Source organism: Miniopterus schreibersii (assembly GCF_964146895.1).
Source record: "Miniopterus schreibersii genome assembly, chromosome: 12".
Lineage (NCBI taxonomy): Eukaryota > Metazoa > Chordata > Mammalia > Chiroptera > Miniopteridae > Miniopterus > Miniopterus schreibersii.
In genome coordinates, this window is record NC_138112.1 from 2684800 (window position 1) to 2712533 (window position 27734).

The 27734-nt window shown below is 50.0% G+C and overlaps 4 protein-coding genes across 15 annotated transcripts; 2 read left to right on the forward strand and 2 right to left on the reverse strand.

Annotated features, from left to right (window-relative positions):
• Window positions 1-405: 405 nt before the first annotated feature.
• On the reverse strand, window positions 406-16047 carry TRAPPC4 (trafficking protein particle complex subunit 4). Of its 3 annotated transcripts, XM_081152819.1 has the most exons (5): window positions 15762-16047; window positions 15424-15598; window positions 13832-13935; window positions 13041-13167; window positions 12407-12784 (listed from the first exon to the last, which is right to left on the reverse strand). In XM_081152819.1, the coding sequence occupies exons 1-5, from the start codon at window positions 15934-15936 to the stop codon at window positions 12706-12708; spliced, it is 660 nt and encodes a 219-aa protein (XP_081008945.1). In that variant the 5' UTR covers window positions 15937-16047; the 3' UTR covers window positions 12407-12705. The 3 variants fall into 3 exon arrangements, with proteins under 3 accessions (XP_081008946.1, XP_081008945.1, XP_081008947.1); XM_081152820.1 differs by lacking the exons at window positions 12407-12784; window positions 13041-13167; window positions 13832-13935 and adding exons at window positions 406-639; window positions 728-804 and having other exon boundaries at window positions 15762-16023; XM_081152821.1 differs by lacking the exons at window positions 12407-12784; window positions 13041-13167 and adding an exon at window positions 13260-13470.
• SLC37A4 (solute carrier family 37 member 4) lies at window positions 6234-11772 on the forward strand. Of its 7 annotated transcripts, none has more exons than XM_081152808.1 (10): window positions 6234-6391; window positions 6796-7091; window positions 7892-8124; window positions 8439-8682; window positions 9191-9349; window positions 9572-9657; window positions 10128-10241; window positions 10408-10473; window positions 10808-10946; window positions 11070-11772. In XM_081152808.1, the coding sequence occupies exons 2-10, from the start codon at window positions 6944-6946 to the stop codon at window positions 11234-11236; spliced, it is 1356 nt and encodes a 451-aa protein (XP_081008934.1). In that variant the 5' UTR covers window positions 6234-6391; window positions 6796-6943; the 3' UTR covers window positions 11237-11772. The 7 variants fall into 7 exon arrangements, with proteins under 7 accessions (XP_081008934.1, XP_081008939.1, XP_081008937.1 ...); XM_081152811.1 differs by having other exon boundaries at window positions 6248-6339; XM_081152810.1 differs by having other exon boundaries at window positions 6381-6596.
• Window positions 16048-16213: 166 nt separating the features above from the next.
• RPS25 (ribosomal protein S25) lies at window positions 16214-18144 on the forward strand. Its single transcript, XM_081152822.1, has 5 exons — window positions 16214-16372; window positions 16592-16687; window positions 17220-17403; window positions 17905-18006; window positions 18096-18144. Exons 1-4 carry the CDS (start codon window positions 16370-16372, stop codon window positions 17997-17999), a joined length of 378 nt encoding a protein of 125 aa, XP_081008948.1. The 5' UTR covers window positions 16214-16369; the 3' UTR covers window positions 18000-18006; window positions 18096-18144.
• On the reverse strand, window positions 18109-27661 carry CENATAC (centrosomal AT-AC splicing factor). Of its 4 annotated transcripts, none has more exons than XM_081152818.1 (11): window positions 27459-27661; window positions 27170-27333; window positions 26691-26789; window positions 21400-21466; window positions 21266-21328; window positions 20888-20952; window positions 20631-20736; window positions 19710-19740; window positions 18602-18691; window positions 18387-18519; window positions 18109-18301 (listed from the first exon to the last, which is right to left on the reverse strand). In XM_081152818.1, the coding sequence occupies exons 1-11, from the start codon at window positions 27576-27578 to the stop codon at window positions 18220-18222; spliced, it is 1020 nt and encodes a 339-aa protein (XP_081008944.1). In that variant the 5' UTR covers window positions 27579-27661; the 3' UTR covers window positions 18109-18219. The 4 variants fall into 4 exon arrangements, with proteins under 4 accessions (XP_081008944.1, XP_081008942.1, XP_081008941.1 ...); XM_081152816.1 differs by having other exon boundaries at window positions 20631-20777; window positions 21238-21328; window positions 27459-27659; XM_081152815.1 differs by having other exon boundaries at window positions 19710-19767; window positions 20631-20777; window positions 21238-21328; window positions 27459-27657.
• Between the last annotated feature and the right edge of the window lie 73 nt (window positions 27662-27734).

Genomic DNA, 27734 nt, shown 5'->3' on the forward strand with positions numbered 1-27734 from the left:
AATTATATTTGTAAGTTCTACGATATATGTGTACACACATATGTGTATGGAAAAGAATAAAAACAGAAACATTGGACTATGGCAATCTTTAACTGGCATTTAAAACTTCTTTTTGGTCTTTTCCAAGTTTATGCTGATAATAATGTATAACTTGAATGATGGAAAAAATTGAAACTTAAACATATATGGGCTCCCAATGCCAAATGTGAGACAATTTGAGCATTAATATAGATAATCGTGGGCACAGATTAATACATCAAATACGGCGATACACATCTTTTGTAAGGGGAGGGTGAGGGAGACAAGTTCTTTACAGAAGAATACCAACTCGTAAATATAGACGGAATAACATAATGAGGAAAATCCCCAGCTGCAACCACCATATTAATAAATGATTCAGGCAAGAATCATCAACGGAGCCGGCCAGCCTGGCTCAGCGGTTGAGCATCAACCTATGAACCAGGAGGTCAGGGTTCGATTCCCGTCAGGGCACGCGCCCCGGTTGCAGGAGCATCCCCAGTAGGGGGCGGGCAGGAGGCGGCCGGTCACTGACTCTCTCATCACTGATGGACGCTAAACCACTGGGTGAAAGATTGCTGGAACAGGATCTTCCACAGTATTGAAGTATGGTCCCATAGGCTGCCAATTACAAAGAGGAAAAGGTGCCTTTATACTGCAGAAATCAGGTGGAGACCTTTTTAACTAAGTGGCCACACCCATTCCGCACCTCCTGCCCTGGCACAGCGAGAAGGCACACGGTCCTCCACTCGATACTTCTGCCGCAATTGTTTCACGTGATCCTTGCTGCAAAAACAATCGAACAAGCTCATGTTGAGGGATATTCTGCAAAACAACTGACCTAGACTCTTGAAAAATCTGAAAGTCATGAAAGTTTTCTGTTTGTTTTTTTTTTAATGGGAAAATGCTTTCTCTTTATGTAGTCCTTAGGAAGAAAATTAACTTTGATACGTATTACCTTTTAAAAAAATCCAGTTTGCCCCGGCTGACGTGGCTCAGTGGTTAGAGCAGCAGCCTGGGCGCCGAAGGGCGGCAGCTTCAATTCCCAGACAAGGGCACAGAACCTGGGTGGGGCCTGATCCCATTCCCAGTCGGGCGCGTGCGGGAGACAACCAGTTGATGTCTCTCTCACACGGACGTTTCTCTGTCTCTCCCTGTGCTCCTGCCTTCCACTCTTTCTAAAAATCAGTGGAAAAAATATCCTCACTCTTAGGGTGAGGATTCAAAAAAATAAAATAATCTAGTTTTATATAGATAGGACCAAATGGTTAGAGAAATAATTTCTTCTGTAAGAACTGGCCAAACTTTACCCTGGCCGGTGTGGCTCAGTTGGTTGGGTGTCATCCTGTGCACTGAGGGGCTGCCAGTTTGATCCCCGGTCGGGCACATGCTGGTTTCGGGCTTGATCCCCAGTGTGGGGTGTGCAGGAGGCAGCCCATTGATGTTTCACTCTTGCATCCATGTTTCTCTTTCTCTCTCCCTCTCCCTTCCACTCTCTCTAAAAATCAATTTAAAAATCTTAGAAAACAAACAAACAAAACACAAAGGAGTAACTCCTATTAAAAAAAAACACAAAAAAAAACTGGCCCTAGCCCCTTTGACTCAGTGTTTAGAGCATTGGCCGGTGATCTGAAGGGTCCTGGATTCGATCCTGGCCAAGGGCATGTACCTCGATTGCAGGCTTGATCCCTGGCCCCAGTCATGGTGCATGAGGGAGGCAACCAATCGACGTGTCTCTCTCACATCGATGTTTCTCTCTCTCTCTCTCTCTCTCTCTTCCTTCCACTCTCTCTGAAAAGCAATGGAAAAGGTATCCTTGGGTGAGGATTAAAAAAAAACTGGCCAAATTTTATTTAAAAATTGAACATACACCCCAGCCGGTGTGGCTCAGCAGTTGAGCATCGACCTAGGATCCGGGAGGTCACGGTTCAATTCCCGGTCAGGGCACATGCCTGGGTGGTGGGCTTGATCGCCAGTGGGTGGCCTGCAGGAAGCCGCCGATCAATGACTCCCATCATTGATGTTTCTCTCTCTCTCTCCCTCTCCCTTCCTCTCTCTGAAATCAATAAAAATATATTTAAAAATAACTAAATACCCCAGCCGGCTGTGGATCAGCAATTGAGAGTCGATCTAGGATCCAGGAGATCCCGGTTCAATTCCCAGTCAGGGCACAGGCCCAGGTTTCGGGCTCCATCCCCGATCTGGAGTGTGCAGGAGGCAGCTGATCAATGACTCTCTCGTCATTGATGTTTCTATCTCTCTCTCTCCCTTCTTCTCTCTGAAATCAATAAAGATATATTTAAAATAAATAAGTAAAAATAAAAATAAATAAATAAAAATAAAAATTGAACATACAATGTAATTCAATTTATATAAAGACTGCTTGGGATCATAACACTCCAAATGTATGACAGCTGCAAGTCCATTTTAACACATGTGAAAGTATTGCTCTCATGTTGTTTTGGTGCAAAGAGGAAACTGGATCAGTAAGTGTAAACTCCGTGCCTAATGTTATGCCAACATTAATTTAAATTGTTGTTGGCAGTAGAAATATTCATGATGGTCAGTATCACCATAACAAAGTATAAAAGATTATTTTTCATTAACACCCAGAGTATCAGATAAAGTTTTTATAAGAGAAAAATATGAAGGGACAAAATATGATGAAGCAGCTACCACAAACAAAAAATAGTGTCTGAATGGGTAAAACTGTGATTGAATGGGTAAAAATGTGATATCAGAGGTTTGATAAAGCCAATATGAAAGGAAATTAAGTATCGGGTTTATTTCTTATTTTATACAGCTCATTCTTTATAAAAATGGTTGTAGTTATGTCCATAAAAGTGTAATCCGTGGCATCTGAAAGCAAACATTCTTTGTAATTATTTAAAATGGTCTTTTAAAAATTATAATACAACACAAAAATATGTGCTCTATGAGCAGTCCTCCACGGTGCATCGTAACAATATGGCTCACTTTTAATGCAAAGACTAAGAGGGAGTTATGAATCACTGGATTTAACAACCGTCGTTTTAGAGTGGGTTTTACATCGCCTTTTGTTGGGCGGCCCACCGTCGACTGTATGTGCTCGGTAGCTTGGAGTTGTCCAGCAGGTTCTTCCATCTCCACTGTGGATCCCTTTCAGAGTCATCTGGACTCTCGGCAGCAAGTGAATCACCTTCGTCATCCATCATCATCATCTCCAGCCACACCACCTTTTCCATGGTCTTCTACCTCATTGCAGCCAAGTCTACAACATCTTTGATATCTTTCTGATGATTTTTTTTTTAATCCTCACTGGAGAGTATTTTTTCCATTGCTTTTCAGAAAGAGTGGAAGGGAGAGAAACATTCGTGTGAGAGAGACACATCGACTGGTTGCCTCCTGCACGTGTCCCAAACCGGGGCTGGGGATCGAGCCTGCAGCCCAGGTATGTGCTGGGAATCGAACCTGGGACCCTTCAGTCTGTGGGTTCATACTCTAACCACTGAGTCAAACCGCCTAGGGCTGCTCTTCTTTCTTAAGATTGCTGAGGCTATTTGGGGTCTTTTATGGTTCCATATAAGTTTTTGGAATATTTGTTCTAGTTCTGTGAAATATGCTGTTGGTATTTTTATTTATTTATTTATTTATTTATTTTTTAAAATATATTTTTATTGATTTCAGAGAGAGGAAGGGAGAGGGAGAGAGAGAGAAACATCAATGATGAGAGAGTCATTGATCAGCTGCAGCCCGCAACCCAGGCATGTGCCCTGACCGGGAATCGAACCCTGATCGCCTGGATCCTAGGTCGATGCTCAACCGCTGAGCCACGCCCGACCGGGCTGCTGTTGGTATTTTAATAGGAATTACGTTGACTCTATAGATTGCTTTGGGTAGTATGGACATTTTAATGATGTTAATTCTTCCAGCCCATGAGCATGGCATATGCTTCCATTTATTCGGATCTTCGGGTGTTTTTTTCCAATGTCCTATAGTTTTCCAAGTACAGGTCTTTTACCTCCTTGGTTAAGTTTATCACTAGGTACCTTATTTTTTGTTGTTGTTGCAATGGTAAATGGGATTGTTTTCTTAGTTTCTCTTTTTGAGAGTTCATTAATGGTGTATAAAAATGCCACCAATTTCTGGATATTAATTTTGTATCCTGCTGCATTGCTGAATTCATTTATTAAATATGGTAGTTTTTTGGTGGAGTCTTTAGGGTTCTCCATGTAGAATATCATGTCATCTGCAAATAATGACAGTTGTACTTCTTCCTTTCCAATTTGGATGCCTTTTATGTTTTCTTCCTGTCTCATGGCTGTGGCGAGGACTTCCAGCACTATGTTGAATAAGAGGGTGAAAGTGGACACCCCTGTCTTGTTCCTCTTCTTAGGGGAAACGGTTTTAGTTTTTGCCCATTGAGCATGATGTTGGCTGTAGGTTTGTCATGTGTGGCCTTTATTATGTTGAGGTATGATCCCTCTATTCCCACTTTGCTGAGAGTTTTTATCAGAAATGGGTGCTGGATTTTGTTGAATGCTTTTTCTGCGTCTATTGATATGATCATGTGTTTTGTTCGTTTGTTTTAATCCTTACCTGAGGATATTTTTTCCATTGCTTTTCCAAGAGAGTGGAAGGGAGAGAGAAATACCGGTGTGAGAGAGACACATCGATTGGTCCCCTCCACCCCCCTCCTGCATGGCCCCGGCTGGGGCCAGGGATTGAGCCTGCAACAGAGGCACCTGCCGGTGGCAGGAATCAAACCCAGGGCCCTGTAGTCCACGGGCCAATGCTCTAACCACTGAGTCAAACTGGCAGGGCTGATCATGTGGCTTTTGTCCTTCATTGTGTTTACATGATGTACCACATTTATTGATTTGCGAATGTTGTACCAACCTGGCATTCCCGGAAGAAATCCCACTTGGTCATGATCTTTTTAATGTATTGCTGGATGTGATTTGTTGAATATTTTATATTGTACTGTATGTATATTATACTTTTAAAAACTTAAATGGCTGTCTATTAAGTGAAGTAGGAATTCTTTGGTCTGGTCTGGTTTTGGAGAAACACATTTTCCTGGTCCTCTGATCTAGCTCCATGGAAGTGGAGTGCCTGGTACACAGCGGGCTCTGCTCAGCAGGTGCCTGTTGAATTATGAAGGTCAGCCACAAGTTATTCCATTTTATCTCCCTTCTCTCTCCTCCCTTCCCTGGTCACCTTCCCCACTCTGAAATATCTTTGCTCTCAACTCTGGAGAATTAAAACTGTTTCAGCTATTCTCCAGCGGGTTCTGTGGAAGCAATTATCTAAATTTTCTGAACTCTTATCTAACTCTTCCTTTGAGTCCTGACAATGAACCTATGAGTCTGATAAGAAACTGGGGCCCACCCCACCCCATCCCAGGTGGCCCGCGGTGGAGGTGGACCTGTGACGGGGGTTGGCTTCCCTCTGGGGCAGGTGCCCAGTGCGGCTGGGTCACCCCGGGGGGTGGGGGGGGTGCAGGAGGCAGCCCTCAGTGACCCTCTCATCACTGATGTTTCCACGGCTCCCTCTCCCTTCCTTTCTGAAATCAATAAAGATATGTTTAAAAAAAAAAAAAAGGAAACAAACGGGGGCCCATAGAAATTACCCAAGGTCACACCTGTAATGCAGTGCGTGGGGCTAGAATGTAGGGTTCACTCTGGCACTTGAAACGCCCGGTCTGTATTGTTTTAACTGCCCCAACGGCCTGACCGCGAGGTCGGCGTCCAGCTGCGCCGCTGAGGACGCGCCGCGCTTCCCGCGAGAAACGCTGCCCCACGAGGCCCGGGCGGCCGGGCGGCTCCGGGGGACGGCGGGCGCCTGCGCACCACGCTCCCCGCGGGACACCGCCGGGCCCCAGGGGCGCCGTCCCGGCCGGCCCCGCGCCTCCCCCGCGGCGTGGCCTGGACGCGGGCCCGGCGGGCGCACAGGCCCCGCCCCCGCACACGCGGACTCCCGCCGCCGCCGGGTAGGTGGCTGCGCGCGGGGCGGGGCGGGGCGTCTCCCGGGGGCGGGGCTGGAGCGGGGCTCCCGGGCTCTCGGCTGGGGCCCCGGCAGGGGTGCCGGGTTTCCGCTCCAGCGCGGCGCCGTCAGCCCCGGGCCCCCGCCCCCCGCCCCGCACGGGCCCCGCGGCGTCGGGAGCGCGGGGTGGCCTGAGGCCACCGGGCCGGGCGGGAGCGAGCCCGAGCCCCCCCGCTCCCTCCTCCCCCGCCGCCCGCGGCCGGGCGGGGCCTCCGGGAGCCTCCGCGCTCCCGCCCGCTCGCGCCCACTCCTCCTGCCCCAGTTGCGGGCCCAGCCGAGCGGAAACGCCGGGGGCAGGTTGCCCGGGCCCCGGGCGGCGGGCGCGGGGAGCCCGCGCTGACGTCACAGGGTAACGGGCCGGAGGCAGCTGAGCGACCCGCCACGACCCCGGCCCTAGGGCGGCTTTCGGTGGGGCGCGGCGGCCCCGCTTGCAGCTTTGCAACTATAAAAATGTCACACCCGAGGGTGCCAAGCCCCGGGCTCGGGGCGTCCGTCGGCCTGACAGCTGGGGCCGAGCGCGGGGTGCCCGAGCGAGCGGAACGGCCGGGCACCGGGTGCGGGCCTGGCGCGCCCCCGTCCCCTGGGCTCGAGCAGAAGAGTAATTAGGCTGAGCCTGCAGTCGCAGCTGATCTCACGGGCAGGCGGGCGAGGGAGCGCGGGGGGGCGGTCGCGGGGACCCGGCGCGGCCCGCGCACAGCGCTGCCTCCGGCCCCCCCACTTGGCCGTCGTGAACCTGTTTTCTCGTCTCCTCAGGACACGGGGTTCCCGGCTTAATGATTGCCCAGACGGCGGCTATAAAGGGAGCCTGGGCGCCTCGGGGGAGGAGGAGCAGAAAGCCTAACTCAGCAGGTCCGGCCGCGCGCTGCGAGCGCCCTGGCCGGTCGGCTGGCCGGCTTCCACCATGGCGGCCCAGGGCTACGGCTACTACCGCGCGGTGATCTTCTCGGCCATGTTCGGGGGCTACAGCCTGTACTACTACAACCGCAAGACCTTCTCCTTCGTCATGCCATCGTTGGTGCAGGAGATCCCTTTGGACAAGGATGACTTGGGTGAGCCCTAAGCCAGCAGGGTGGTGGGCCGGGGACCCAGGACCGGCAGGACGAGATGAGTGTGGCAGCGCAGGGTGTACAGCCGTGCAGGGTGTGGTGTGTGCGCGCGGCAGAGGCCAGCGGACAGTCTGCTGGACCAAGAGGCTGGGATCCGCGTCCATGGGTGTGGGTGAAGGACTCTGTGTGACCCCTGCATGTCTGAGGAGGGCTGCTAATCTGATTGCCCGTGACCCACATGGACCCCAGGGCCACTGTTTATGCTGAGGGGTTTCCGCGTCTGTGGGGTGCATGCTAAGATCTGAGTGCTTGCCGGCCACTGACATTGTGAGCACTGGGAACTGGGGAGTTGGCACTATGACTTCATGTGGCCTAGCAAGTTACCTTTCAGGAGGAATAAGGTCCCTGGCTCCAGTTCTAAGCCCTTTGCCCCATGTTCAAAGGTGGGGCAACAGAACGGCCAGAGGCCCTGGGTTGGCATCCAGGGTGAGGGGGAAATCAGGCATATGTAAATCCCGGGGAGGGGCGCTGCCCTGTCCTGCCCCCTTCCTGACAGCTGTAGCTGGAACTCTCCAAGGGGCTGAAAAGTCATGGGTCACCCTGGGGCTAGTGCTGACGGTGAGGCAGGAGTAGCTAGCATCAGGGTTCCAGCACAGGCCCTCCTATTTCTCTTGGAAGGAAGCCGTCTTACCCTGCCCAGCACCTCTACCCGCCTGAACCCAATGCTTCTTCCGCCTCTCCTGTGCCTTTGTCCCGGCCCCTAACCCCCCAGGTGTCCCGTTCCCTGCTTCTCTCCCTTACAGGGCTCATCACTAGCAGCCAGTCAGCAGCCTATGCCATCAGCAAGTTTGTGAGCGGGGTACTGTCTGACCAGATGAGTGCTCGCTGGCTCTTCTCTTCTGGGTTGCTCCTCGTTGGTTTGGTCAACATAGTCTTTTCCTGGAGCTCCACGGTGCCTGTCTTCGCTGCTCTCTGGTTCCTCAATGGCCTGGCACAGGGCCTGGGCTGGCCCCCATGTGGGAAGGTCCTAAGGAAGGTGAGTGTCTACTTCCAAGGAGCCTGTTTAAATTGGCCTAGCAGATACCCAAAGAGCATGTGGGAGCTCCAGCACCCCCTCCTCCAACCCAGAAGAGTTTCTTTAGGAGTTTGTCTGGCTCCATTGCTTGTCAAGATATTTTAGGAGCCTGAACATGGTGGGATCAGGTGGCAGAAGAGAGAAATGGCCCTGCCAAGTAGAAGCACCCTCTCCCTCATACCTGTAATGGGAGCTTCTGGGTCTACCCCACTTTATCCCCTCCTTCTACATGGACTGTAGGCTGGGCACCTACTCTGTCCCCCTCTGCCCCACAGTGGTTTGAGCCATCTCAGTTTGGCACTTGGTGGGCCATCCTGTCAACCAGCATGAACCTGGCTGGAGGGCTGGGCCCTGTCCTGGCAACTGTTCTCGCCCAGAGCTATAGCTGGCGCAGCACGCTGGCGCTGTCTGGGGCACTGTGTGTGGTTGTGTCCTTCCTCTGTCTCCTGCTCATCCACAATGAACCTGCTGATGTTGGACTCTGCAACCTGGACCCCACCCCCTCCAAGGGCAAGAAGGGTGAGCACCCACCCAAGCCGACCCCTTGGCAGCTTTCATCATTCATTTGGCAGACTTTCATCGTGGACTGGCTGTATGCCTGGCCCTGTGCTAGCCAATGGATGTAGGGGTTGGGATGGTGATGGAGAGTGGGTGGGGAGTAAATAAAACTCCATTCCAAGAGGCAGTTAAGTATCAGACAAATGGCAGAGCCCATAAATGCTGTGGTTCATATTATATCCTGGTCCTTCCTTACAGAGCCAGGCTTCCCTGTCCTTGACAGCATCCTAAGCTTAGGTGGCTTGGGTGCTTTCCTCCATCTGCCCTGGTTCTCAGTATCTTTCATTTGTTGAGGTTTGCGGTGTGGAAAGGGCAGAGTGGTGGGCGAGGGTACCCTCCTGTTTGATTCTTGGCTATGTGGATGGACTTTGTTCCTGTGGCTGGTAAATGAGTGTGTATGGGGGAGGGGGGCACAGTGGGGGAAGGGCAGCAGAAGCAGAGCCTAAGGCCTGGCCTCCTCTCACCCCAGGCTCCTTGAAGGAGGAGAGTACCTTACAGGAGCTGCTGCTGTCCCCCTACCTGTGGGTGCTCTCCACGGGCTACCTGGTGGTGTTTGGAGTCAAGACTTGCTGTACCGACTGGGGCCAGTTCCTCCTTATCCAGGAGAAGGGACAGTCAGCCCTCGTAGGTAAGACTGTGCTGGAACAGGGGTGAGCCCTGGTGTGGGGGTGGGAAGTTCAGGCCTGCTTCCCTTGACTCCCTTTTCTTCTTTCCCTGAGGCTGGGCACTACTTAGGCAGCTGTGACCAGTCGCCCTCGGGGACCCTGTACTTCTTTGGGTTTAAACCAATCTGGGACAACCCCAATGTGTGACACCCTTCCTTTCCCTCTTCCCACAACTCCCACTGCAGGCAGCTCCTACATGAGTGCCCTGGAGGTTGGGGGCCTTGTAGGCAGTATTGCAGCTGGCTACCTGTCAGACCGGGCCATGGCAAAGGTGAGTGGGCACAAGGTACAGGGAGGAGGAGGATCCCTTTAAATCTTCCCAACCTGACTGAACAGGCACGTGATGGGAGCCCTGGCACAGGCAGGTTGGCATGTGCTGGTTTAGGCTGTGTGGTAGGACTGAGTTCAGGTTCTTTGCTAAGGATGTGGAGATAAGGCTCTTGGGGAAAGGGTTTTAACTGATGTCCAAGTGAGCCAGAATTTCTCAGCCTAGCAGTGGGCTCCTCCACAGCTCCAAGAAGACAGGTTGGGGAGGAATGGTGCAGCTGGCCAGCATGTGTCCCGAGCCTGCCTCGAGTGGAGGAAGGGATATTGTGGAGTTTGGCCTCAGAACATATGAGCAGCTCCCAGAGTTACCCCAGGCCAAGAACTGGTGGGACTGCCAAAGACCTGTGAGGAAAGGCATGCCGTGTCAGAGTCCAGGGTGCTGTCAGGGCCTGACGTTGCTGGGACTTTCCACAGGCAAGGCCGTCCACCTATGGGAACCCTCGCCATGGCTTGCTGCTGTTCATGATGGCCGGCATGACGGTATCCATGTACCTCTTCCGAGTAACTGTGACCAGTGATTCCCCCAAGGTAAGTGAGGAGGGCTGAGGGCAGGCACGAGGTGAGAAAGCAAGGGCCACTGCCTCCCTCTCCTCCCTCCTACGGCCTGACTCGACTTCCTCTGGCTCGTTCCTCTCTGTACTTTGGTGCCGCTCACCTCCCTTCTGGTCTTCTTTCCTTCCCTATGCTCCTCCAGGATGTTGCTTTCTGGACTCTGGCTCTGCACCCTCTCGCTGAGCTCACAGGCTTTAAGGAACATGAGGTGCCTTGTTCTTACCTCTGGTTTCTCCCACCTTTGTCCCACTCACTCTGCCTTGCCCCTGGCCAACTCGGCTGGCATACATCAGAGGAGACAGCATCTAATTTGGAGGGATGGCTTCTGTGCTTCCTTCACCTACCCACACAGGCCCCAGGGTTGGCTCAGTGTGGCACCCACTCCTCCAGCTCTGCACTGTCAACTGTATTGGGAAGTGGATGAGGGAGGTCACTGTCTCCTTACAATTATTGTTCCTAGGGGTTAAGCATTCCTCCCTCCCCTGGTAGGGAAGGCAGGCAGTTTTCTCAGACTCTAATGCTACTGTGCCCTGCCTTTGCAGCTCTGGATCCTGATGTTGGGAGTTCTGTTTGGTTTCTCCTCTTACGGTCCTATTGCCTTGTTTGGAGTTATAGCCAATGAGAGTGCCCCTCCTAACTTGTGTGGCACTTCCCATGCCATTGTGGGACTCATGGCCAATGGTAAGTGATACCCTCTAGTGTCTCTCTACCTCACTCCCACATAGGCCAGTTAGAGGCTGGGGCAGGCCCCATTGCTGTTAGTCTCACAAGTGACTCTGGCTCTTCCCTCCTCCTCCCTGGCAGTGGGTGGCTTTCTGGCTGGGTTGCCCTTCAGCACCATTGCCAAACACTACAGCTGGAGCACAGCCTTCTGGGTGGCTGAAGTGATCTGTGCAGCCAGCACAGCTGCCTTCTTCATCCTACGAAACATCCGCACCAAGATGGGCCGAGTGCCCAAGAAAGCCGAGTGAAGAGAGTGCAGGTCTGGAGCATCCCCTCCCACCTATGGCCTTTCACCTGCACAGGGTCGGGAGAAAAGAGGGGTCTGCTCTGGCTAGCACTGAACCTTTGACCCCCTTCTGCTCCTTTTCCCCGGCCCAGGAGGCACTGGAAATTACCAGGGTTCCAGCTCCCCATCCTATGGTCTATTTAAAAGATAACCTTTGTTTTTGGACTCTATTAGCTCCTATTTTGCCTTTAAATAGGCAAACCCCTGCAGTCAGGGAGTCTCCTATACTCTTCTTCTCTCCTGGGCCCTGCCCTACACCCATCCCACCCCATCCCCACCAGAGGTGAGGCTCTTCCTGCAGCTGCAGGCCACCCATGGCCCCTGCCTTCTGCCCCAAGGCCTCTCGGTACGGGGGTGACTGCTACTGCCAACACCTCTGGCTCCAGGGAAGAGAGACCCTCCCTCTCACCATTATCCTGGGTTCAAGGGTAGGGGAGACGGACTGGAGAAGGGCAGGAAGACTTGTTATAGAGGATTAAAACTAGATTTGATACTAAACACTGTCAGTGAGTCCTTTCAAAAGGAGTATATAAGCCAGACAGCTTTCTTTGGAAAATACTCTTCCAGTGCCTGCTCTGTCCACTCTAAAAGCGAGACTTCATTTCTCTGCAATGGGAAAGCTGACATGGACGCCTTTAAGTCCATGTCTCCTTGGCCTTCCACTTAACACTATAATTCAATGATCACTTCAGAGATAAAGCTATTGGGTTTCGGGCAGATTAAATAACTTAATGGAGGGAGGCAGTGGCTGATGGTATAGTCAGAAAGCCTGGGTTCAAACTCAGGCTGTCAGTAACCAGCTCTGAGACTTGAAGCACAGAGACTGTACCTGGCTTACTCTCTCGTAATGGAACGTACGCTGAGGCCTGGGTGAGGTTAAATGAGAAGGTAGCAATGCAGTAAAGCCTGGCCGTAAACACGTGATCAGTGGTCCATCACCCCCCCCCCCCCCCCCCCGCAAAGTCAGTAACAATTAAGAAACTAGACCCAAGGCCCCTGACTCAAAGTCCCACATTCATTTAATGAACACATTTGCTCTGTTTTTTTATTAGACTATCTCCCAAATTCCCTCATCATTCCTGTCTCCCCTCATGGGCCTTTCCCCCAAAACCATCAATTAGGAGGGCAAACGCTGAGATCAAAGGAATGTTTATTACAGCATTTATGGGCCTACCTCCTCCATAAATAAATCTGTACAGAGTTGGGAAGTAGTACCATGATAGATACAGGAGGGGAAGAGAGCATAGTATTAAGGCTCAGGGATCAGTATGTGTCATCTCATCAATCTCAGCAAAACCCCCTCCCCCAAGTGTACTAACAAGGCTGCTGGGATTTCCATTGGAGTGGAATCAGCAAGACCCCTGCTACAGGATCTCTCAGAATTAGGAAGGCAGGGTTGGGGTTGGGTGGGGGGATTGTTGCAGGTTCAGCCTATGACCCAGGTCCAAAAGTTCCAGCCTTCTCTGCCACCTCCAGGGCTAACTTCAGGTTCTGGTCAAACAGCTCACACCTATACCAGGCCCAGGAGGCACAAATAAGGGCAGTGCAAGACCTAAGGCTCTCTCCCCACTTTGGGTGCAGAGGGAGAGCCAGCGAAGAGCCTGCTTGAGGGACATACACTCCAAGTCTTTGGTTTCTTAAGTAAGTAAAAGGCTACTTGCTCTTGTTTGCTTAAAAGTAACTCTAATTATACTTCAAAACAACTTTGGAGAAGAGCACACAGGTTGGGGCAAGGAGGATTTGATCTGAGGACTGGGACCACCCACCTGATGGGCATTTCCAGGGAGTAGAATGGATTCTTGAGGGCAAAGTCTGAGTAAATCTCATAAATCTTTCGGAGTAGAGAATCTATCCCAGCTTGCCTAGGGTCTGCCAGCACCACGAACTTGATCCCTGGAGAGGGGCCAAGAATGGTTACCAAGGGAAGAGAACGCAACAGGTAACGCCAGCCTGTGCTTGCACAACACTTCCATTTTGCAAAGCACGTTCACCAGCCCATTTTCATTTTATCCTTAATGCTCCACAGTAAGGCAAGATTTTAAACCTATAGGTGAGACCAGAGAATTGAAGTGACTTATCACATCACCCAGCTCATTGAGACCAGGCTTTGAGTTTTACTGTCACTTACTTCTAGTCTTGAAGGTCCCTCAGCAGAAAGTGCCAGGCAGGGGACATACTCAGGCAATTTCCAATTATCTGCATTAAGGGAGTGAAGCAATGAAACTCATGATCCAAAGGTCATTTCCACCTGACATTCAAATTTCATTTTGAAACAACGTTTACACCTTCCAAAATGTGTGCAACATGAGATAAGATAAGGTGACCTTTATTTGCGCACAAAATAACCAGGGCTGAGCATGCTGGGTGGTGTGGACAAAGTCAGTGGCAGATTAAATATTAAATAGCTTTGGATTCACAAAACAAGTAAATAGATGTGTCTGTGCAATTGACCCAGGAAAAACTACCCTCCCTTCCCACAGTGCTTACCAAAGCTTTAGTCAATCCCTTCCACCAACCTGTCCCACTACATCCCATTGGCTTATCTGGGGGTGCATACCTGTTAGTGTCTGGAAGCAGTGCAGTTTGAATGTGTCTGTCTCCAGCATCTCAATGCCTGAGCTGCCCTGTTCAGGAGACAACTGGGAGCCAATTGCGAATAGCCTATTTGCAAAGGAGACAAAGCTGGGAATGTACCCACTGCTGTAAGGGAGGAGTGCTTCCCCAAATTTTCTACAGAAGTGATCCTATGTGATGAGGAATTCACATTACAGCAGAGGGAGTCAGGAGAGGCAGTGTGAACTGCCGAACAGCAGTATGAAAATTTCTTTAAAGTTCACTTGCATTACGACAGGTCCTCAAATAACATCGTTTTATTATAACATTAATGAGATGTTGAAGGAACTTCTGTTCATATCAATTACCTGTGGCAAAACTGGTTTCGTTATACAGTTGACACTTAAACATAGGTTTGAACTGTGCGGGTACACTTACACAGTTTTTTCCAATAGTCAGCCCTCCTATCTTTGGCTTCAAACACCAGGATTCAACCAACTCTGGATTAAAAACAGTATTTTCAACCACAGTCGGGAATTCCTGGAGGTAGAGGCTGTCTGAGTGCATTGTTCTATGCCGTTTTATTTATTGATTTGAGAGAGGGAGAGACATCGATTTGTTGTCCCACTTAATTTATGCATTTATTGGTTGAATCTTGTATGAGCCCTGCCCGGGGATCAAACTCACAACCTGGGCAGTGCTCTAACCAACTAAGCTACCTGACCAGGGCCTGTTCTATGCCATTTTATGTAAGGGACTAGAACATCCACAGATTTTGGTATCTACAGGCATCCTGAAACCAATCCCCCGCAGACACCAAAGGGATGACAGTAGTTGTTTTGGGGGAGTCAAAAGTTCTATATGGCCTAGCCGGCGTGGCTCAGTGGTTGAGCATCGACCTATGATCCAGGAGATACTGGTTAGATTCTCAGTCAGGGCACGTGCCCAGATTCAATCCCCGGTGGGGGGTGTGCAGCAGATCAATGACTCTCTCATTGTTGATGTTTCTCTCTCTCCCCCTTCCTCTCTCTGAAATCAATAAAGATATATTTAAAAAAAAGTTACATGTGGGAGGGTTACATCTCTAACCCCTCCTTGTTCAAGGGTCAACTGTACCTCCTTTTGCTTAATGTTTCTGAACCCACTGCGGAGACAGGACTTATTTTACATCCATACTTTGCTATACAACATTTTACATTAAAAACTTGGGATAAAATTAACACTGGGAATATGTGCCATGGTTACGTACCCCGAGGCTAGCATACTCAGCACAGCTCATACTGTAGTTGAGAACAGAAAAAGATCTTAAAGGCCTTTTAGTTCAACTGCCTTACTATAAAGATGGAGAAACTATTCTCCGAGAACAGAAGTTAACCTAAGCAACATCACACCACTGCCAGTATTAGTATTACCTAAAACCTAACAGTACTGAATCGGTTTTTCTTTTCATAACACAAGAATTGACGACTTAAAATGAAGTAGAGAAAGGTAAGCACTGCCACTCAAGAGAATGCCTGCCCATACAGAACACCACTAACCCACCCAGCCGGAGCCAGGAGCAGGCCAACAGGCACTAGGCAGGGTTGGAGGACTTACGAGTGGAACATGGAGGCCAACATGAGCTTCTCATTGGAAGTGAGGCGGGGCCGGCCGAATCGGATGGACACCGGGTAGTTAGCAGGGTTGCCCAGGTACTCCAGCACCTCTTTGCCATCCGCCGTGTACTTGCCGTTCACGTCCATGCCATTGATGGCCAGCACGGCGTGGCCCACTGCAGAGGCGAGGCAAGGGTCAACGAAGCCGGTCCGGCGGGTCCCGCCAGGGGAACGCGAAGCCGCCCCGCCCCGCCCCCGGCCCCGCGACCCAGCCCCCGCCCCAGCCTCAGCCCCGCGCCCCGGCCCCAGTGCCCCACCCCTCCTCCGAGCCTCGCCCACCCCGGATGCCGTCGCGCTGGCCGAAGGCGACTAGCACTCGTTCGTCGTGTAGCTTGAGCAGCAGATCAAGCGGGTAACTGAACGTTTTCTCAGCCTCGGCCCGTGGCGCGTAACTGTCCAGCTGGTAAATCAGGCCACCAGCTTTGTTCACCACGTACACACTGAAGATCGCCATTGCTGCGCCCGCGCACCGGCGCCTCCGGGGAACGGCGGTCACGGGACGCACCCCGCCCTCCGCTCCTCCCCCCGCCCCGCACGCCGGCCGCGGCGCTTGCGCACTTGGGGCTACACGCTTGGGAGCAGCGCCGGAAAATCAGTTGCCGGGATCTGAGAAATTGTCTTCCGGCTCTTTCCCGGTTCCTGGTGCCAGGACAGCCACGTGCGACGGCTTCCACTCCGGCGGCAAAGCCCGCCCGGGCGTGCGCGGCGTGCGGGGCTCCGGCTGCCTCCCGCTCCGGCGAGGGGCGGGGCTTCGGGCGGGCTCCGCCCCCTGCCCCGGAAGCACTCGCCGCGCGGGTGCCGGTTTCAGGGCCAGTTGGAAGCGGCGTTTCCTCTTTGTCCGACATCTTGTCGAGGCAGCAGGGTTCCCTTGCGCTCCGGATCTCGCCATGGTGAGTGCAGCGGGGCGGCCCGGGGGGCCGGCGGTGCCCCGCGCGGGTGAGGCTCTGCTGGAAGGGGGGCTCCCGGACTGCGGGCTGCAGCCCCGCGGGCGGGCGGGGTCCTGCCTCACCACGTGCTCGGCTGGCGGGTGGGACGCGGTAAGAGGCGCAGTAGGGCGGGAGTCGGGGGCTGCGGTAAGAGTTGGTGGTCTTCCCGCTTTTCTGCAACAGCCGCCCAAGGACGACAAAAAGAAGAAAGATGCTGGAAAGTCGGCCAAGAAAGACAAGGACCCAGTGAACAAATCCGGGGGCAAGGCCAAAAAGAAGGTAGGAGTGAGCCCCTCTAAGAGTCAAGAAAACGGGGCGCCCTCCCGTATTGCTGTAGTATAGTGACATATAGCAGGTGGCTTTTAACGTTGCGGGGTACAGAGTCAGACTACTGAAGCCTATCGCCATTCTCACTTTCCCCCCGTTTGAAGAACGGGGCGGTACTTACTACTTGGAAATTAAACAAGTGTGTGTCAAGGCATTTGTCCTGATGCCTAGCACGGAGTGTTGATTACTTTGATGAGTCTCAACCCATATCCAAAAGTCTCAAAGATGTGCCAAGCTAATGTATCTGATGCCATTAAAAGCTACCAGGGTCTCCTTTACTTTATATTTTGGCTTTCTATTTGTAGAATTTCTGCAAATTCTGAGTTTCACAGGTTTCTGCAGGCCAAGGAACAGAGAGCCACCCTCTCAGTACTGCCCTGCAAATAGGGGGGAGGTTTCTCTGACACAGGTGCTTTGGGGTAAGAGGGTGATTCTCTTAGAAGCATTGACTTTTTTTGTGTTCGTTTTTTTTTTTTGTGAGCAGAAGTGGTCCAAAGGCAAAGTTCGGGACAAGCTCAATAACCTAGTCTTGTTTGACAAAGCAACATATGACAAACTCTGTAAGGAAGTTCCCAACTATAAGCTTATAACCCCAGCTGTTGTCTCTGAGAGACTGAAGATCCGCGGCTCCTTGGCCAGGGCAGCCCTTCAGGAGCTCCTCAGTAAAGGTGAGAGGGGTATATTGCATTGTGTGGTTTTTGCGCATTAAATTGGCTGACCGTGTTAGCCATCTTAAATGTTTTTACTGGAATTTTAAAAATTTATCTTTATTGTTGAAAGTATTACAGATTTCCCCTCCTCATTCCCTCCATTGACCCCTTCCACTCCGCCCCGTGCCCTTCACTGGATTTTTAAAAATAGGCTTAGGCTAACCATTGCTGGTTAGTAATATTCTAATATGTCACCCCTAGCAGCCATTTTTGTGCTATGGCCCCTGTGGCAGGATAAAGTGCTATGAAGGTGGCCATCTCAAGAGCAGGTAATAGGTCCCTTATTTCGAAAGGATAATCTAATTTTACTTATCACCAAGAAATGTAGGCATGTCTGTTACTAAACTCTCATGCTCAAATTCAGCAGGTCTGTTTTGGGAAGGGATATAAAACTCACTTCCTAATGTTTGTTAGTATCTCACAGTACTACTATGTGAAAACCTTATTCTTTCTTCTTAGGACTTATTAAACTAGTGTCAAAGCACAGAGCTCAAGTAATTTACACCAGAAACACCAAAGGTGGGGATGCCCCAGCTGTTGGAGAAGATGCGTGAACAAAAGGTGAGCAAGAATCCAGGGGCTTATGGTGTAGGAAGCATGTGTCCCCTTTACAGGACTGTAGACTGATTCTTTTAAAATTTTTTTTACAGGTCCCACCAGCTGTACATTTTGAAAAATAAAACTTTATTAAATCAATAAGTGGGTATGTCTATTTCCTGAGAGGCCATCACAAAGGATAATCCCAGGTAGAGTTTGCTGACTTGGCTTTGAGCCTTAAGAAACCATTAGTTTTTTTTTCTTTATATGACTGGTGTTTGTTCCTTGTTGCAACTTAGCTTCAGTTTTGAATTGATGCCTGAAAGGAAATGAAGGGTTAACAGGACAAAAGGGTGAGATCTCCAAAGGGGTGGTGGGTTGGGGTCCTGGCACTGGACCCATACCTGGATTGCCAGCGGCGTCCATTATTCCAGACCCGGCCAAAAGAGGGCAGCCAGCCTGCACTAGTGCTGGAGCTGTGATCAAAGTTGGCCCCAACTCTGTCTGGGGGCAGTTTCTTCAACTTCTGTTTTTCCTCTGTAATGATAAGTAAATGGTTTAATTTGAGTAGGAAGATTTAAATAACACCCCATTGCTGTCCTTGAATTAGTTGACTCACTTTCTTTAAGAAATTCTTCATAGGAGGGTCCTATTTGTTGGTTCCCAGAGCTGTATTCCTCATCTTGGGCCATCCAGGGTGGTGTGGCACCTGGGAAATAAAGACCTATTAAACAGAAATTAAGGCATTTGCATAGTTACTTACCTGTGTTGCATATAGCAACAGTTCCTTTTTTGTTGTTGAAGACTATGCCAGGTTTCATTTGTTGAGGCACATTTGGATGGTTTTCGATTTTGGGCTACTATGACAATTTGTGTATGAGCCTTTTCTCTTGGAATGTAATGTATATTTAATTTTAAGAAACTTTCCAAACTGGTTATGCTATTTTACATTCTACCAGCAATGAACAAGTCCTTCCACCCATTCTGATGAACATCTTTTTATATACCTTTGAGTTCTTGATATACTCAGGACCCAAGTCCTTCATCAGATAGTGCTTTTTTTTTTCTTCATTCCCATTCTCTGACCCCTGACCATTTGGAAATTATCAACTTGTTCTGTGGGTCTGTTTCTGTCCTGTTTGTTTTTCAGATTCCACATATGAGATCACATGGTATTTGTCTTTCTCTGCCTTATTTCACTCAGCATAATACACTAGATCCAAATGGCAGGATTTCATTTTTTATTGTTGAGTAATATTCCTGATGAGAACAGATCATACCCCTGGGCCGGGTAGCCTCAGTTGGTTAGTTTGGGGATTCAATCCTTAGTCGGGGCACATACAAGAATCAACAAATAAATGCATAAATAAGTGGAACGACAAACCGGTATTTCTCAAGAGAAAACATACTACATTTGATGTTAGCCAAAAGGCCAAGAAGCGACTCAACTTTAAAAAGTAATTGTTTCTGCCTGGCCAGGTGTGGCTCAGCAGTTGACCCTCGGCCTTGGATCCAGGAGATCACGGTTCCATTCCCAGTTAGGGCACATGCCCGGGTTGCAGGCTTGATCCCCAGTCACGGGCGCGCAGGAGGCAGCCAATCAATAACGACTCTCATCGTTAATGTTTCTATCTCTCCCTCTCCCTCCCTCTCAAATCAATTAAGATATATTAAAAAAATAATAATAATAACTTTCTTAGTTTGAGAAACACTGTCCTGGGCCTTACCTGAGTGGATGTTACCGACTCCTGGTGTGTCCTGTAGTTGGAAGTGGAAAAAAATATCCTACATATAGAAAGCCAAGAGATAATAGGATACTCATAACTAGAGAAAGGGCAAACTTTCATAGGAGGTGGACGGAACTAGTGCCACACTGCTAATTGTGTAGCCTGCTGATGTGAAATCTTAAGAGCACAGTAAATCATTGAAAGTCCTGTCTGCAAGAGACCCATGCTCTTGATAGTGGAGATGTGCGTGCTGCATGCCCGGTTAACAAAACCCTTTCCTCAGCATACATATCACTGGGGAAGAGAATTAAGCATAAGTTATGTTCAGGTTTTTACATGGTACTACATCCATTTATAAGAGAGGACCTCAAATAAGCCAGAAAAAGTGACATTTGAGCTAAGAGCTGAAGAAGTTTAGTGTTAAATAGGTGAGGAGGGAAGGAAAGCGTATTACTTAAGGCAGTGGCAACTGCATCTGCAAAAGGGAAGACTACAGCTGGTGTACACACAGACCATACAAAGACAGCAGGTGATGCAACAAGTCTGTTTGGAGCAGGACTGCAGGGAGGAGTGGGAACTGTTCCAAGAGGTCAACTTGTATTGAGACAAAACAGACATACTTGATAGGATAAGGGTCTGCGTCTGTGTTACTGCAAATGGAGGAGGGGGTTAATTACAGATGCCTGTGGGATACCTATAAATGTATTAAACTGGAACAATGGGTTCTCCAGAGGACACAATTTACGTGTTGGCACTCCTAAGTGGCAGTGGGGGCACATGTCTGAAAACGCTATACTATGGAACAGTGCAGCAAGAGAAAAACCTGCAGAGAAGACACAAATGGGTAGGAAACCAGGAGGGACGGGTGTCCTGGATGCTGAGGGGGCATTGGCTCTTTCTTGGCTGGCTTATCCATTGTACCTGATGACCAATAAATGTCAGAGGTTGTCCTGTCTCCATCCAGTCAAGCTCTGGGGCTGGTGGCAGGTCCAAGCATGAGGGCCACTGTGAGGTGGAGGCTATTTGACTGAAAAAGACAAACAGGAGCCAGGCAGGCAAACGAGATCCCTGAGCCAAGAGGATAGCAAAGATAAGATTTGTTTTCATATTCCAGCCAAAAAGTTACTGAACGCTCTAATAGGTCAAACTCCCGATGAGAGGTTCCCTTACAATCTTACCTGTTTGTCCCTCTCGAGCTTCCAGGTGCCGAAGAGCCCTCTTCTGGGTCTGGCACTGCCTGAGGCTGAGTTTGATTCAGGAAAAAAATGTGTCTAGGATGCTTAAGAGTCTGCCTAGGCGATGCTCCCACCCTCCAGAAGGAAACAAACTGACATGGAGAGTACTGTCCATCTTGCAAACTCACCCCTCCCTCCCAGCCCTGCCCACATCTTCTCCACCAAGGCCTGCCCCCTGGCGGACAGGTAAGGGAATTCGAATGGAGCAGGTGAAGCATGGAGTCCACGAGTTTTCTGAGCTGACAGGTGAAATGCTGGACCTGGGAGAACCAGGGGTCAGTGGATTTGGATACTGCTCTGGCTTCTCCGAGGGAAACCAACCTCTAAGATGGACCGAACCACCTCCCTCCGGCTGTGCTCCACCTCACGGATCTGAGCTGCCATCTGTGGGAGAGAAGTGCTTAGGTGGTACAAGGCCATGGGCTGGGTCCGTCAGGGCCTTTCCTTTAACTTACCTCTTTGATCACCTCATCCTCTTTTTCCTCGTAGGAATCCAAACCTTTCACCATGGATTTCTTGAATCTACAAAGAAAAAGGGCAAGTCAGCCCAAAACCCAGGCTCTGCAAGTTACGAAAAGATCCTCAGTAGATAATTTTTTCTTTAAATATTGAGGCATTTCAAACTTGCAAGAAAGAAAATAGTACAATGAACACCTGTGAACCTCTCATCCAGATTCGCTGTTACCATTTTTTCATACTGGCTCCACTTCCCTCTTATACACAAATTTCCTTTTTGCTAAAGCAAAAATGGACTTTAGATATCATGAGACTTAACTCTAAATATTTCAGCATGCATCCCCTGAGAACAGAAACAGTCTATGACACCATGAGACCATTACCACATTTAAGAAAATCAACTACTCTTTCTGAGAGTCAAATTATCCCATATGTGGCTAGTAAGAACCCCTTCAAACCAGCTCCTTTGTCCTCTGGAACACTCCATGGGCTCACCATATACTGGTGGAGCCATATACTTTCCTGCTTCAAACGTGAAATTAACCATTTCTCCAATGAGATCTGGTTCCTTTCAGTAGAAAGTTGTATTTAGAAACAAAGAGCTGGGAGAAACGATGGCGATGAGGTAACAGCTGCAACCGCCGCCTCCCACAACCACATCAAAATTACAACTAAAATACAGAACCACCATTACTCAGGGCCTCCTGAAATCTGGCTGAACGTAAGCCCCACAACCAGGGAACTGAAGCAGCACCAAGACCGGGAGGAGGGGCAGAGATGCCGGCAGATCCGGGCTGAATCGCGGAGACACGGCCACAGCCCACACCCGGTGCCACGGTTGAAACCCGGAAGGGAATCTTGGCAGCGGAGGTTTCCCGGAGGAGGGAGGGGTCCCAGCCCCACATCAGGCCCCCAGCCCAGGACCGGGAAGAGATGTCCCCACAACTTCGGGCTGTGAAACCAGCAGGGACTGTGGCTGAGGGTCACGGAGGCTGCAGGAGTCCCAGCAGCTCCTCTTAAAGGGCCCGCGCAAGGACTCACTCAGATGCGCTCCCTCTGAGCCCAGCGCCGGGCAGCAGCTTGAAAGGACCTGGGACACTTGGGGAGGAACTAACCTGCCTGAAATTAGAGCGAGAGGGGCAGCTTCCTCCCAGACAGAAGAGCTGGCGGAGGCCATCGCTCCTTTGGCGAGCCCTCACTGCACACAGCCGGCAGGCAGGCCCCATATTTGAATCGCCAGCACCTGACTCACACCTCTGGCCCCGCCCCTCCCCACCTGCAGCTCATCCAGGCCATTTCCAGGGGCTTTTCTATGCAAATGGCCTCTGGAGCCCAATGCTTAGGACTTTCCTAAAATCTCTCAAACAAGCAGCAGCTGCCCCATAGGGCTTGATAAGTGGCCCCAGGCCTGGCACTAGCGGCAGCCTGCACTGGCTCATAGCTTGGCCTCTCCTGGACACCGCCAAGCCCAGCACAAGTAGCAGTCAGCTACGGTTTGCTATGTAGTTCATGCTGGGTGGCCCTGGGCAAGGCACTGGCACAGGCTGACTTTGCACCTCGCGGGAGGCCCCAGAGACAGTGCACCCGGTGGTCAGACTCGACCACGCTGGATTACAACCCTACTACATCCACGAGTGACACTCAAGGGGAGCGCTTGGTGAACACCAAAGCCCCACTGAAGTAAATCCTGCCCCATAGGGGTGTCTCCAGCACAGCAGCTCTTTGGCTGTAGCTGCAGCTGGTACTCACAGCTGATTGGCCTGGGGGGTCAGTTCCTCCCAGGGATGCCAACAGCAACCAAGGCTCAACTACAACAGGACAGTGCACACAGCCCACACAGGGAAGCACCTAGAAGGCCCAGCTCAGGTGACTGGGGAGGCTGAGCCACTGGACCCTACAGGACACCTACTACACAAAGCCACTCTACAAATTCCAGGAGACATAGCAGCTCTACCTAATACACAGAAACAAACACCTGGAAGCAGCCAAAATGTGGAGGCAAAGAAACATGTCACAAAGGAAAGAACAGAAGAAATCTCTAGAAGAGGAACTAAATGAAAGAGATCCAAGCAAGCTAACAGATAGAGAGCTCAGAATAATGGTTATAAGGATGTTTAAGCATATTATTAGGGAAATAACTGAGAAAATCGATAACATAATAAAGTACCAATTTGAAATGAAGGCTACAGGAACTGAAATGAAGAATAATTTACACGGAATCAACAGTAGAGTAGAGAACGCTAAGAATCAAATTAGCAATTTGGAACACGAGGAAACAAAAAACACCCAACCAGAAGAGCAAAAATGAGAAAGAATCCAGAAATATTAAAATAGTATAAGGAGCCTCTGGGGCAACTTCAAGAGGCCCAACATTTGTATTATTGGGGTGCCAGAAGAGGAAGAAAGAGAGCAAGGAATTGAAAACCTATTTGAAAAAATAATTATAGAAAACTTCCCCTACTTGGGGAAAGAAATCGACTTACAAGTCCAGGAGGCACAGAGGGTCCCAAAGAAGAGGGACCCAAAGAGGCCCACAGCAAGACACATCATAATTAAAATGCCAAAGGTTAAAGACAAACAGAGAATCTTAAAAGCAGCAAGAGAAAAGCAGTTAGTTACCTACAAGGGAGCACCCATAAGACTGTCAGCTGATTTCTCAAAAGAAACTTTGCAGGCCAGAAGGGAGTGGCAAGAAATATTCAAAGTGATGAAAAACATGGAACTACAACCAACATTGCTCTACCCAGCAAGGCTATCATTTAGAATTGAAGGTCAGATAAAGAGCTTCTCAGACAAGGAAAAGCTAAAGGAGTCCATCACCACCAGACCAGCACTACAGGAAATGTTGAAGGGTCTTCTTTAAGAAGCAGCCAATGAACAAAAGAATCTGATGAACTAAATAGATCAAGGGACATTGACATATGCAACAGAGGATCATATTTCAGAGGAAAGAGGGAAGGAGGGGTGGAGGGTGGGAAGAGATTAACCAAAGAAGTTATATGCATAACCCATGGACACAGTTAATAATGGGGTGAAGGCCTGGGAAGGCGGTGGGAGGGAAGTGGAGAGGATCAACTGGGGGGAAAAATGGGATACCTGTAATACTCTCAACAATAAAGATAAATTTAAAAAGTAAAAAAAAAAAAAGAACACAAAGAGCTGAATAATAGTAATGTTCTTACTGTTCCAAAGGTGTCCTGCTTTTAGCTCTTTCAGACGACAGAGCTTTGCTTTTCTTAAAAATTCGTACTGATACCTCCCAATCAAATCCTCTCCATTCCTTACTGGTATCTTCCTTCTGTGATAGCCAAATCCCTGGTTCCCAACAACATCGATATACAGTTTATGGGGGGGTTAGAGGCACTGATCTGCTCATTTGGAAATCCACATATGACTACAGTTGGCCCTTAGCATACACAGACCCGCAACTGGGGAGTTGACCCTTGAACAACATGGGTTTGAACTGCGCTGGTCAATTGAAAAAAATATGTGAATAAGTAGATCCATACAGTTGAAACCCATGTTGTTGAAGGGTCAACGGTACTTATAGTTGTTTTATCCTACAACACATACAAAAAATTATCAACACCAATACCACTATCAACAATAAAACTAAACAAAGGTCAAGATTTCTATTCAGTTCTTTAGTCCTTAGAAAATATCCTTCTAAGATGTACAGTCAGAACGTGTACAAAGTTACTTGAATTCTTATCCTTGTTTGTGATTGTTATAAATTTGACTTATAATTAAGGAAATTTGTCTTTGCAATCAATTTTAGGATCTGTTTTCTAACCAAATTTTAATATGTAAAACACAGATGTGGGGGAACAGCTCTCCCATGGTGCCGTGGCAGCCTTGCAAAGCCTTATGCAGCTTGTCAGAGTCCTTGCTGAATGCCTGTGTGATGCTCCCAGAACAAGAGGACTGGAGGCCTGAAAGGAGCTGCTCTGAGGCCATGTCCCACTCGTCTTCCTCTTTCTGGGGAGGCTGCCATGAGACAGTTTCTTATCAACTCCTGGGTGCTGATGAGGTATTTGCTTTCTGAGTAGAGCCGCAGACTTGAAAACCACGTAGCTGCAGTCTACACTTGGCTCCCCAGCAACTCCCCACAACTCATGCTGAGGTCATCCAGCCCTTTTTGTTTCAGTGTGGTCCTTTCTGGCATGTGGGACAAAGACTTGGGAAGCTGGCAATTTGGGCTCTTTTTGCTGTCTATGTAAGTAATAAACTGTCTAAACCTAAAAGTGGCTCATTTTATCTTTACTGCTCAGTCAGGCTCAGCCTTGTCCGGTCTTACGAGTGTGCGCTTAAAATTTATAAGGTTAAAAGTCAAAACTATTTAAATAAAAAGTTCCAAGAGTCCATCCTCATAATTCTCAATCATAAAATTTACTGCTTTAGCTATCCTTTATTCACCCACCAAAAACCCGATGTAGCTGGGTCAGGGTATGAGGAATGCTTTTTTTTCCTTCAATCCTCACCTGAGGATATTTTTTCATTGCTTTTCAGAGAGAGTGGAAGGGAGAGAAACATCGATTGGTTGCCTCCCACAATTGCCCCAATCAGGGCTGGGGATCGAGTCTGCAACCGAGGTAGGTGCCCTTGGCTGGAATTGAACCCAGGACTCTTTAGTCCGCAGGCCGACATTCTAACCACTGAGTCAAACCGACTAAGGCAGGAGTGCTTTTTTGTCCTCAGATTCCCATCCCCTCAGTCTGAACCACAAGTTTAAAGGCAAGGTAGTGGGATTTAGGCATTTCTTACCATTCCCTCACTGTCCTCCACACTGAGGGGAGAGGAATCACAGATACCGTGAGCTTCTCTGTAACTTTGGCTCTGGGATCCCCGTGGGCTCCACATCCCATAATCTCAATATGGTCCCAATAAAAGTGGTGTCATGAGGCTGCCTGTGTCCTTTCCTACCCCCTCTGTGCTGAGCAGCTTCCTGCATTTCAGTTTCATAGAATCTAAAACTATTAAGAGTGGGTACTGGGTAAGCACCAGTTTTCTGCCACACATTTAAGTAACTGATTATAGTCAACTTTCACTATATACTGTTCTCTATTGCTAAAGGTATTGTAAGTCCCATCCTCAACTAGATTATAAACCTTTCAAAGACTCTGTTTCTTTTGTGTCCAAGATAGTATTTAGAATAATGAGCACTATATAAAGACAATAGATACTTATGAAGTCTTTACTAAACTTTCCAAGTAACAGAGGAAGCTCCTGTACTTGACACAAATCCAGGGAATGCACTCTGCTCTTTCATCTGTCAGAAGCAGCGACTCACTGTGCGTAATCTCCAGGGGAGATGAGAAACTTCTCTTTCATCTGAACCTCAGCTTTGTTCTCCCACCAGAATCGGTTCGTTGCTTTCTTATGCTCTGGGCTGAGAATGGAGAAGAGTATGAACAATCCCAATGACAGATTATCGGATATTACTCAGAGATTAGCTAGGCACTAGATAAACTGCAAACTGACATCTGGATTTCTGCGTCTGGGCAAGGCTGGCAGAGAAATACTGTCACTAGTCTCTTCCAGATTCCCAGTCTCCATCCTCAAATAAAAATGTGAGAATCTAAGAGGAGGTGATGATGGGAGGTAACTTTGAGCTAGCTGCCCTGCTAGCTCAGACCACCACCACCAGTGGGATCATGGCAGCCAGAAGCCCTCTATCCTTGAGGTGGGCAACGCCTCCAAGGTGACAATCCATCCTCCCTCCCTCGTAAGTAGGCGATCGTGCTCCGGCGGCTCCGGGCCGGCTCTCACCTGGCCAGATGCTCCAGCAGCCCCCCGTGCAGCACGGTCAGGTTTCCGTGGCTGAGGTGTTTCCGCACCTCGCAGCCGCAGCACAGGCACCAGCAGCAGCGCTCGTGCTCGGGCACGAACCGCTCCACCTGCGCCGCGCGGACGGCCTTGCGGGCGGCCTCCACCTGCGGGACAGGGTGTCGCCGGGAAGAGCCCGAGCGGGACGCCCGGCGCTCGGGCCCTCCCCGCCCTCCGCGCCCTCCCGCGGCCCCGCCAGGCGGCCCGCGGCCCTCCCGCCTCCGGCGCGCACCTGGGGCAGGAGCCGGTCCAAGGCCGCCTTCAGCTGCCGCTGGTGCTTGCGGCTGTAGACATGTCCGCGGCCGCAGAAGAAGGTCTGGCGGCACAGAGCGCAGCGCCGCGCCGGCGCCATCGGCCCAGAGCTGCGCGGCCGCGACGCCGCGGGTCCCGCACCAGCGTCGACCGCTCCCCCCCAGGGGCGGGGCGAGCCCGGCCGCGCGCGCCGGCGCCGCCACAAACGCTTCTGCGGCTGCGCGCGCGCCGCCCCGCCCCCGCCGCCCGGACGCCG

Coding starts and splice junctions, on each gene's coding strand:
- SLC37A4 (XM_081152808.1), top strand. CDS start 6,944: ATGGCGGCCCAGGGCTACGGCTACTACCGCGCGGTGATCTTCTCGGCC. Junction 8,683..9,190: donor CCCCTCCAAGGGCAAGAAGG/GTGAGCACCCAC, acceptor CTCTCACCCCAG/GCTCCTTGAAGGAGGAGAGT. Junction 9,350..9,571: donor GGGACAGTCAGCCCTCGTAG/GTAAGACTGTGC, acceptor CTCCCACTGCAG/GCAGCTCCTACATGAGTGCC.
- TRAPPC4 (XM_081152819.1), bottom strand. CDS start 15,936: ATGGCGATCTTCAGTGTGTACGTGGTGAACAAAGCTGGTGGCCTGATT. Junction 15,599..15,761: donor CCAGCGCGACGGCATCCGGG/GTGGGCGAGGCT, acceptor TCGCCTCTGCAG/TGGGCCACGCCGTGCTGGCC. Junction 13,168..13,831: donor CTGCTTCCAGACACTAACAG/GTATGCACCCCC, acceptor GCCCCTCTCCAG/GGATCAAGTTCGTGGTGCTG.
- RPS25 (XM_081152822.1), top strand. Junction 16,688..17,219: donor GGGGCAAGGCCAAAAAGAAG/GTAGGAGTGAGC, acceptor TTTTGTGAGCAG/AAGTGGTCCAAAGGCAAAGT. Junction 17,404..17,904: donor TCAGGAGCTCCTCAGTAAAG/GTGAGAGGGGTA, acceptor CTTTCTTCTTAG/GACTTATTAAACTAGTGTCA.
- CENATAC (XM_081152815.1), bottom strand. CDS start 27,578: ATGGCGCCGGCGCGGCGCTGCGCTCTGTGCCGCCAGACCTTCTTCTGC. Junction 21,467..26,690: donor TCCCCTGGAGATTACGCACA/GTGAGTCGCTGC, acceptor TTTTCTTTGTAG/ATTCAAGAAATCCATGGTGA. Junction 18,692..19,709: donor AGTCGGTAACATCCACTCAG/GTAAGGCCCAGG, acceptor TTTATTTCCCAG/GTGCCACACCACCCTGGATG.